This window comes from Peromyscus eremicus, chromosome 8a, assembly GCF_949786415.1.
Source record: "Peromyscus eremicus chromosome 8a, PerEre_H2_v1, whole genome shotgun sequence".
NCBI classification, from domain to species: domain Eukaryota; kingdom Metazoa; phylum Chordata; class Mammalia; order Rodentia; family Cricetidae; genus Peromyscus; species Peromyscus eremicus.
The window spans coordinates 99,756,501-99,767,276 of NC_081423.1; the positions used below are offsets into that span (position 1 = coordinate 99,756,501).

Consider the following 10,776-nt stretch of genomic DNA (forward strand, 5'->3'; position numbering starts at 1 on the left):
AAGTGTGGTAAAGGTAGCCTAGAGAAATACATGCATTCTAGACAGCAAAGCGGTCATCTTCCAGTTCCATACATTCCTGATAAAGGTGTTAAACCTAGAACAGAAAGGAGGCCAAGCCTAAAAAAAGGTATCAGCTACCAGGACAAGGCAAAGAAACAGAATCAAGTTCCAGCACTAAAGAGATAGCCAACTAGCCCAGTGGCTTGAAGCTCTCTGTGTACATGGCCTATCCTATCAAGGATGTTGCTTTAGGGTCCTGTGCATTTACAGAAGTGCTCAGCACCAGGCTCAGACCCTCCTCTGCCATGTGCTGCATGCTAGAAAAACTTGTTCCTGCACATTGGTACCCTAGGGCTTCTCTGACAGGAGTACAGTTGGCACACACCACACCAAGTGCTATTGCACTTGCTCTAGGTCAACAGGTGGATGCTTCCCCACAGAACCCTGACCTAGTGCCAGACCCGGCCACAAAGGCCTTTGTTTGATTGACTGCATTGATGATCCAAACTAGAAAGAGAAGACACTCATGCCCAGTAGGGAAGACAACAGTTCCCAATAGGGAATGCCCACAGTCGGGTTGGCTTATTTTATGGACTTGGGCCGCTGTATTTGTTTATATTTTTTTAGGATATTGGATATGAGGGGGTTTGGATTTGAGGTGGTGTTTTGGAGGTTTTTTTCAATAGTTTTAAGACAAGGTCTCATGTAGCCCTGAGTATACTGTATAACTGAGGATGACCTTGAACTCTTGATCCTCCTGACTGCACCCCTAAAGAGTTAGGAATATAAGCATATACTGCCACATCCTGTTTTTGTTGTAGTTACTCTTACTTGTTTTGTTTTTTGAGACAGGGTCTCATGTAGCCCAGGCTGACCTCAGACTTACTCTCTAGATCAGGCTAACCTTGAACCTCCCCATCCTCCTGCCTTAGCTGAGTACTGGGACTATAGGAATTATCCCAGTATTTCTGATTTGGCTGAATGTTTTAATTAAGTTTTTTTTTTCTTAGTTTATTGCCATTGGTATTGTATTCTGTTCTGTATTAAAAATTCAGAGCCAGGCAGTGGTGGCACACGTTTTTAATCCCAGTACCCAGGAGGCAGAGACAGGCAGATCTCTGTGAGTTTGAGGCCAGCCTGGTCTACAGAGTAAGTTCTAGGACAGCCAGGGTTATGCAGATAAACTCTGTCTCAAAAAAAAAAAAGAAAAAAAATTTTACCAAGACCCAGTATTTGATGGGTACTGTTTTGGTTTGAACCCTTGAGAAGTGAACAGCAACCAGACTTGTGGGACTGTTTTGCAGGATCATCATACGAGACTTGCTTCATCTGGAAAGGGACATGCTTTTATGGGGTAGATTTCACTGTTGAAACAAAACATTGAAGACTAGGAGGTCCTGGTTCGGCTTGGCCCTATTGCTCGTTCAAGGAATAGCAATGAAGGGCCAGTCTTTCATCCTGTGATCTTAGACTGATGATGTCGCTGGGCTGAGGAAGTCATTTAGGATTATTGGTAGAGCAGACATCTTTTAAAACTAAAGACCCAGGGCTGGAGAGATGGTTCAGAGATTAAGAGCATTGACTGTTCTTCTAGAGGTCCTGAGTTCAATTCCCAGCAACCACTTGGTGGCTCACAACCCTCTGTAGTGAGATCTGGTGTCCTCTTCTGGCCTGCAGGCATACACACATACATAAGAAAGAAATAAATCTTTAAAAAAACAACAACAAAAACCTGAAGACCCACAGTATAGGAGTCATTGTCAGCTATCCTGAGCTCTAGGGGAGGTCATAGCATGTACAGTGGTGCAGCCAACTGAGCTGGAGGAACCATGGCTTTCTGTTTGTGTCGATGGGCATGACAGCCCAGCTGTGCCTAGGTCCCAGTTGAAGAAGTTTTTTCTGCCCTGCTTTCTGCCACAAAACTGGCACCATCCCTGTCCCCAGGGTCTTGATTTCTTTACAGACTTGTAAGAAAGGGATGACCAGAGCCAAACCAATCCATAAGGAACCCAGGTGTCTGAAAATTCCCATATGTCCTCTAGATACAAGGACAAGGTTGCTCAGAATAGAAAGCTGTGGCTCTGGGTATACACAGTGATCAGGACAGGTGCCTCTTTATTACCCCAGGTCCCCGAGGGAAGTGGGATTGAGAGATAGGCTCAGGCCAGGCGGTGGTGGTGCATGGCTTTAATCCCAGCACTTGGGCAGCAGAGACAGGTGGATCTCTCTGAGTTCAGTACAGCCAGGGTGATTACACAGAGAAACCATGTCTCAAAACACCGATGTGGGGGGTGGAGCTCAGAAAAGTTCTCTTGTTTCTATGTTCACCAAGATTTATATTGAGAAGTTTGGATTTTTTTTTTTTAAATTCTGTGGTTTTTGTTTGAGCTATGAAAGAATGAGAATTGCCCTATATTTAAATTCTTATCCTTTCAGTAGGGAAAATCCCGGTGATCCTTCAGCATCCTGCCACAGGGTTCAGCAAACTTCTCAGTAGTTCTCTTCCTTGTGACTTACCCACCTCCGATGATTTTTATCATTGCCCAGCCCATACTATGTCACCTTGGTTTTCTGGGACTTTCAGGAAGGTCTATTGTAGTCTTTCCCGGGAGCTAGGAAACACAACTCTGGCCTCCTCCCTACTCTGTGTCATGCCACAGCTCCTCATACCCCATCCACACTGCTCACTGCATGCCTACCACCCCATCTTAGTGCATGCTTGGTTCTACAGGGTTCTCCCCACCATCTTCTCAGAAAGCCTGACCACTCAGTGCCTCTGGCTGCAGTGGCTTTCAGCAGCATTGTGTCAGGTAGAAACGGGCCTCTTGACCTGTAGGAGCTTTTCCTTTCTGTCCCCAAACAAAACCCGGGCAGGCTCCAGCTTTTCCTGTTGGTCCATTGCTCCTCAAGGGCAGGGAGGCCATGTATGATGAAGCCAGGCAGGGACTTGACCATCTCAGCAGTGGGAACATGTATCCTCACTTGGGGGTGGTAATGTCTCTTCATGGGGTGATGAGGACCCCATGATATGTAGGTCTCACCTGAGTAGGTCAGCTTCCCCCTTCTCCGAGCAGTGACAAGGGCTTGTAAGACTGTGGGAATGCAAAGGCAGGCAGCAGCATCTGTGTGTGCTTACCTGAGTTTGAGGTGGGTTAGAGGAGACTGCAGCAGTCCCACTGTGAGCCCCAGCTCCACAGTGTGCCCGTGCTCCACTGTCCTGTCATCGTGCTGTCTGAAGCACTCTTCGGATACTGCAGCCCTCACAACTCCTTCAAGTAAATCATTTATTCTAGAGTAAAGGAAAGAACTCTTATAATATTAAAAAATTTAGGGTTTCTCTGTATAGCTGGCTGACCTCAAACTCAAACAGACCCACCTGCCTCTGCCTCCCTAGTGCTGAGATTAAAGGCGTGCGACTACACCAGGCTTTATAAAAGCTTCCTTAAGACACAGACACAAGATGTGTGTACACACATTGTCTTGGACTTGTGGATAAACCTGTATGCCGTCAAACCTCACCTAGATTTTCAAATGGTGTGCTGTGCAGCCTTGCTACACAGAGCTGCCCCAGGAAAGCAGTGTTGATGTACTCCAGCATCGCGGTCAGGTTACAGAGCCAGTGCTGCTGGACTGCTCCCATGCCTTCTGATTTGACAGAGAAGGGTGTTGAAACCTTTCACACCTCCACTGGGAAGGAGCTAAAGAAATAAGGCAAAAACCACCTTTCCTGATAGCATTTGGTTTACAGTGTGTCTAGCCAGTGTTCACTGTGAGGCTGTGGTCCTCCCATTGGCCAGGCTGGGGTAAGGGTCCACCTGTACTGTAGACGTGTCTCAGGAACACACAGGATTCCGGTGGCTGTTGCAGTTGAGCTTGGGCAGATGAAGGAGCTAGGGCCGATGGTGGCCATTGCTTCTGTGTTCCTCCCGATGAGTTCCAATGACTGTATCCCCACCTGGTGTTGTATCTCAATGCAGAAGCAGTGGAGACATCTGTGTACAGCTAGATTGACAAAGGGTTCCCTAGACACTTCAGAGATAGATTGTAGTGGCTGTGGGGGAAGTGTCTGTCAGAAGGAGACTAAATCCCCTAGAGACTGCACAAGAAGCATCTGTATAGACCATGCTTCTGACCATGACCATCCCAGCACAACTTGCTGGTAAGTTGAAGACTTATCAGCAGGACGTCGGAGGACTTGGAGGTGTAACCCAGTTGATAAAATGCTTGCCTAGCATTCACTAAGCCCTGAATTCCATTCTTAACACCAAATAAATCAGGTATAATGGCACAAGCCTGTAATCCTAGCACTTGGGAGGCGGAGGCAAGGAGGATCACCACAAGCTCAAGGCCAACCTGGGCTACATAGGAAGACCCTATCTCAAGCAAACAAACACAGACTTTAATAAATAATAATACAAAAAAAGATTAAACTTCAGAACTATTGTTTTCTTGATAGCAGATGTCAGCAGTTCAGCCAAGTCTACCCAGGGCACACACAGTATCTTTGAAGAGAAATTCGGAGAGAGAAAAGCTGGGTGCAGTGGCACAGTCCCTGGTCCCATCAGCTCAGGAAGCTGAGGCAGGAAGGTCATGTGACCTAGGAGTCGGAGGCCATCTTTGGCACCCCAGAGACAGGGAGCATGAGACAGACAGGCCGTCGTGCTCTGTCACTGTCAGTGCTGGGACTGCTGGCTCCCCAGGCTGGAGTCACTCCTCTGGGTGTGCACAGTGCATAAGCTCTGTCTCTCTCCTTCTAGGTAAACTGTCAGACATTAAATCAACGTGGTCCTCGGGCCCAGCCTCTCACACACAAGCCTCTCTGTCTCATGAGTTGTGGAAGGTACCCAGAAACACTACTGCACCCACCAGGCCACCTCCAGGCTTAGCCAATCCCAAGCCTTCCTCTACCTGGGGCACCAGCCCCCTAGGCTGGACCAGTTCCTACTCCTCGGGTAAGCACTGCCACCTCCTGTTGACAAGGGTACAGGGTATTTGTAGCTGCTCTACATGCTTTAGGGGATGTAGCTGTCTTATCCCATGCCTCTTATCCGACCCCTGGAGCCTGGGAGGTTAAGAAAGAGCTGGAGCGTCATAGACCAGCAGGGCACATACCACATAGACTGTGTCCTCAAAAAGACCATTCAGCCATTCTAGGCTTCCTACCACCTCAGCCAGTACAGGGGTCTTAATTTCTCCACAAGGTTCCATGGAAACATAATGACTTCCCATGCTAAAAACTAAGGTCCCTCCTTAGTGCTGTGTAGCGCTGTAGAGCCCCTCCCACCAAGTGCTTGGGCCACACGTGCAGTCACTGGGCTCCATTGGCAGCACGAAAGAGGAAGCACCCAGGCTGCAGGCAGCTACGGATGCCGAGAGCAGTGGCCCAGCCTTGTAGTAGCAGTCCTGCCCCGCTGTGTCCACTTCACTTCTTCACCAAGCAGAACTTGGTGTGTTGTCTGGGGTTGGGACAGAACAAGGTAGAGAGTGGGACTTTGCAGACGATTCTCAGGTACCCCGTCAAACCTACCCCTACGCACAGGCAGAAGAAGACAGGCCTCCTGGGCTGGCAGGCGTATTTGGGAAGTCACGGTTTTCATGGGCCATGGATAGAATCTGCTGTGATTATGAGATGGAGTTTATCAAGAAGGGCCATGGCTTCCACAGGGTCCAAAGACGAGAGCTTGCTGTATGTTTTAGGTAAGACTGGAAACATGGCCTGTGGATTGAGTTCTTGTCCCATGGACTTGTTACACAGGTTCTGCTTGGAGTACTGACACCTCAGGAAGAACAAGCAGCTGGCTCGTTCTGCGCAACCTCACACCCCAGGTACAGGTGCTGCCAAGTAGGGGCTGTCATGTCATAACCATGGGTGGCTGCTTGTGGCCAAGAAGGTAACTGCCCTACCCCTGGAGCAGGGAACCTTCTGTGTCAGGCATCTTCGTTCAGGCCTAGAGTGGCAGAGGCGAGTGTGGGGACAGGTAAGTGTGGGCAGACACAGCCACGTGATTCTCTCAGCCATGTGCCTGGTGGCTTAGTCACCCTTCAGAAGCTGAAAAGCAGTACTTTGATAAAGAGAACCGTTCATCGTACACACCTGTTCTAGGCGATTTGGCCACCTCAGACACATGGTCAGCTTGTAGTTCTCTGGCACAGAACTAGCTTGTCACCACAAGGCTACCAGGCTGCTGCTGTGCCTTTTGCAAACTGAAGAACTCAGAATGGTACTTTGGCCCTTCCCTCTGACTAACATAACTGAAGTAGCCCCCATTGCAGATGTCTGGCCACAGAGGCATCTCTCTGTGTCAGCTGCAGTCACTAGCCTGTCAGAGGGAGTGTGTTCTAGTATGCAGTGCGTCCAGTTTCCATACTGCTACTGCAAAACGTAGCAAGAGCTTGGAGGAGAGCATGGTCTGCCCTTTGCTTCCTCCTCAGATCGACGGTTCTACACTGCGGACGCTGTGTTTGCAGCATGGGCCTCTCATCACATTCCACCTGAATCTGACCCAAGGCAACGCTGTGGTCCGGTACAGCTCCAAGGAAGAAGCCGCCAAGGCCCAGAAGTCTCTGCACATGTATGTTTTTTCCTCAGCCCTCCCCCCACACACACACACACACACTGCCAAGTAGCCACAAGCGCCCAATGTTGTTAGGTGGGGTGAGTGAGTGTTGTGGCACCGCATCCACACTGCAGGCCAGAACTGTGTCCTTTCCCAGCCCTGATCGTGGAAATCCAAGATCAAAGTGTGGGCAGACTTGACTCCTCCTGAGGCCTAGCTCTTCAGCTTGTAGACAGCCGTCCTCTTCCTGTGTCTTCATGTCGTCACTGTGTTTGTGTCTGTCTGTCCCCTAGGAAGAGGGCAAAAGGAGCCTCTAGCCACCCAGACTCCAGGGTTGCTCACAGCAGCCCACTGCCCACTTGAGGGTGTTTTATACGTGCAGAATACACCAGAGGTGGGGGACACCGATAGCAGCTGAGCCCCCCATTGTACAGCACATGAAACATGAACTCCACACATTAATCCTCTGTGGCTGCCAGGAGGTTAAAATGAGGACAAATTCATTATCTGGTTTAGAATTAACAGTGACAGCACAGCCACAAGGCTAGGTCATGATAGCCTGTGACATGGTGATACTTTTGTCTGTCTTTCCTGGTAACACAGACGCAGGACTTGGGATGACACACTTACCCAGCCTTTTGCCTTCTAGGTGTGTCCTGGGAAACACAACCATCTTGGCTGAGTTCGCTGGTGAAGAAGAAGTGAACCGGTTCCTGGCCCAAGGCCAAGCCCTCCCACCCACCTCCAGCTGGCAATCCAGCAGCGGGGGCAGCCAGCCCAGGCTGGGCTCCTCAGGCAGCACCCATGGCCTAGTGCGCAGCGACACTGCCCACTGGAACACCCCATGCCTGAGTGGCAAAGGCAGCAGTGAACTGCTGTGGGGTGGGGTGCCCCAGTACTCCAGCAGTCTCTGGGGCCCTCCCAGTGCTGATGATGCCAGGGTGATCGGCAGCCCCACGCCTCTCAACACTCTGCTGCCTGGGGACCTGCTCAGCGGCGAGTCCATCTAGGGGTCACCGTCACTGGGGAGGAGAGAGCTGACCATGCCAGGCCCGGCTCTGAGGCTCCAGCTGATGGACAAGCTGCCCCTTCGAGTACCTCTGTCCAGTTTTGAAGATGAACCTTGGCCTCAGCCCTTGCGAACTGTTGAAGACAGTGCGGGCTGCGTTTGGTCAGTGTCACGTGCTAACGACAAGATGTTCCTCATAGCTTTTTATTTTATGTCGTCTTACGTTGTACGGTGTGTTGTCATTTTGAGTTTTAAGTATAAAAGCTGCTTAGAATAGTTCTATCATGAAGGGCACTTTTCAGACTGTGGGCTGGAAAGGGTTATTTTATGGTGGGGTGGGGGGAGACTTGAAGCCTATTTAAAGTGAGCCTGTGACGATTATGCACATTACCAGAGGCGGCGGGCGGGGCAGGCGGCTGCATTGTGCAGGCACAGAGCTGAGGCGTGTGGCCAGTGCTCTGTCCCCCTGGATCCGCCTATGCACATTACCCTTCTTTCATTACTTTTTCATGTCATTTTTTTTAATCCCAAAAAAATATTTTTTAAAAGTTAAAAAAAAAAAGACATATCAAACATGCAAATACTTGAACCCAGCAGGCCAATACTGAAATGTGAACAGTTCCACGTTGACATCTGTGCACAGAAACAGGCTCTAGGAAATGTCTACGTTCATAGCCTACGTGTGCGTGTGCGTGTGTGCTTGTGGAACAGTGTGTATGTGCGTGCGCACGTGCTCTTGCACAGTTAGCGCTTACTGTGTGTGCGTGTTTGAGTGTGTGAGGGATTTAACTGTGGGTTTCCCTTTTATTCAGTATATGCTTTTTTTTTTTTTTTTTTTTTTTGCGCCTTGGTCACATGTCATTGTTCTTCGCTTCTAACTTTGCACTGAGGTGTCCCTGCCCTGCCCTCGGCTAACCCTGAACAGTAGAGAACCCATGGGACAGGGCTGGTGACAATTCATGTGTAAATGTTTACTCAAGGACTCTGTTATTGCATTTAAAGTTACAGTGTATATCTCTGGAGAAATAATATGTCTATCTACCTTTAGCAGCTTTTCATTGTGGACTAATGCAAGAAGATTATTACCAGAGTATTGCACCATTTCCATCTGGAATATAAAGTTAAAGAGAAAAACAAAACCGTTGTTGAACTGTGGCCATAGATACTTGTAGAGAATGGGTGTTCCGCAAGGAGCGGGGACAAGCACTTGGACATGGGTTGTGACTGCTTTTGGAGGAGCTGTGGTTTGGGCTCCCACCTGTTTACAGACCTTTTGTTCTCCTTCAGACTTTAAAATAAAATTTTAAAAAAAATTAAAAAATTTAAAAGGAATAAAAAAAAGACTTCCATCGTAAAAAAACAAAAACAAAAACAAAAACAAAACAAAAAAAAACCCAAGCAAACAAACAAAAAACCTATTTTCAGAATGCAGATGTGTTACTTCAGAGCTGTGGGATGGGACGTGCTGTCCCCTCAGCCACCATGGACTCTGTCAATTGTCTTCACCCTTCCTCAAGGTGACGAGGCATTGTGGTCTCTGTCTTGCACATGCCGGCTAGCTCTCAGGAAAGCCAGGGCTCCCGGGGGCAGCTCCACACCATTTCATGTATTTTTAAACCCAACTCCTAGCACTGAAGATGTTATTTAAAAAAAAAAAAAAAAAAAAAAGAGGAAAAAAAAAAAGAAGAAAAAAAAACCACACACACAAAGAAGAAAAATACCTAATCTCTAATGTGTAGCAGTTACATATTTACCAAATAATGGACTCAAAAGAAATAGATGTTTGAAGAGTGCTTTATATATTAAAAATTGCTTTATGTTTTAAAGATGATCAATGTTTTGATTGTTTTGCAAGGAAGAAAGACAATGAAATAACACACCCTCAAGTATGTTTTAAAAAAATATATGAACATTGTACTCCCTGCCTATGTGGTCAGGAAACTTGTGCATTACATTTTTTAATTAGCTTTTTAATGGTTTTATCAAAACAAGAAAGCAAGTCCTGCAGGATCGCAGAGAAACGCTGGTTAGATTTCTAGAGGATCGTGAACTATGCACAATGGGGTTCATCATGTGTCCCACGGAACGGCCCTCCTCAGAGTGACTGCATCTCATCGCCATATGTGCGTCTAGATATTTGATGTATGTATATCAAATATGTGCGTGTGCGTGCGTGTGCTCCCAGACGTACAGCTTGCCATGCTGCCATTTAGCACTGAGTTATAGAAAAACTCCTAATGTTTTAAAACTGGGGATGGAAGTAAAGGATGTTTTCAGTTTTTGTGGGTCCCCCCCCCCTTTTTCTTCTTTTTTTTTTTTTAACCTTTTGAATTTAAAATGTCTCTGACTCTTAAGATTAAAAGAAAGAGTTTGTGGCGCTTAATGCCCCCCTCATGGAATGTGGTGGTTGGACGCACACCAGAGGTTGCTTTCAAAAATACAGCGCTTTGTTGAGTCTTAATAAACTGCAGTTTTTCTTGGCTATTCACTATTGCTGGGTCTTTCGTCTGTGAGAGGCAGGGACTTCCTTTTTCACCTGGTGTGGAGACAGCCTACCGAGTCTGCCGAGTCTGCACTGCCGAGTCTGCACTTGTTCCTGCCTAAACTCAGTCTTGGCTGTTTGACTTGGAGCTAGAGCCGTGCTCTTTGGTTTTGCTGAGAATATGTGGATCCTATCAGTAGCCACTGGAAAGCATAACAGCTTTCAAGTCCTCCTGGCCTGATTGAATAGGATGCATCTGAAGACCAGTATTGCCCAGGCCAGCAGCGGGTGGAGCCAGAGGCTACAGGTTCTCCCAGAACCACGGCCCCATACTCACTGTCACATGCCCAGTACAGGCATTAAAAAACGAGACCAGAGAGGCAGGGATGTAGCTCAGTGGTAGGGCCTTTGTGTGCAGGCACAAGGTCCTGGGTTCCATCGTCAGCACTATCTGGAAAAATCACAGTGATGTGCCCTCGTAGCCCCAGTACTCAGGAGCCTGAGGAGTAGCACTGCCTGAGTCCACAGGCTCAAGGCCCCCAACGCCTTCCTAAGTGGTTCATTGATCTCTGCCCCTAAGACCATATTGGCTAACATGCACAAAACGACAGTATTGTCAGCAGGCTCGTGGGTGGAAGTAGAAACACTGGCTCAGCTCTCACCCTCTAATGTTGACCCCACCGTGTGCTGAGGATGAGCCCTGGCCTCCCACAGGGGACTCGGGAAAA

At 48.1% G+C, this 10,776-nt stretch overlaps 1 protein-coding gene across 7 annotated transcripts in view; it reads left to right on the forward strand.

Annotated features, from left to right (window-relative positions):
- Window positions 1-7,855, forward strand: part of Tnrc6c (trinucleotide repeat containing adaptor 6C) — a 127,682-nt gene extending 119,827 nt beyond the window's left edge. For 5 of the 7 annotated variants that reach the window (XM_059272209.1, XM_059272207.1, XM_059272208.1 and 2 more), the window contains 4 exons: window positions 4,758-4,952; window positions 5,756-5,826; window positions 6,433-6,572; window positions 7,207-7,855. In XM_059272209.1, coding sequence (XP_059128192.1) covers window positions 4,758-4,952; window positions 5,756-5,826; window positions 6,433-6,572; window positions 7,207-7,567 — 767 coding nt within the window. In that variant the 3' untranslated portion in view covers window positions 7,568-7,855. Of the gene's footprint in view, window positions 1-4,757; window positions 4,953-5,755; window positions 5,827-6,432; window positions 6,573-7,206 lie in introns of those variants that run through there. The other 2 variants (XM_059272212.1, XR_009380804.1) reach the window with 2 other exon arrangements.
- Window positions 7,856-10,776: the final 2,921 nt, after the last annotated feature.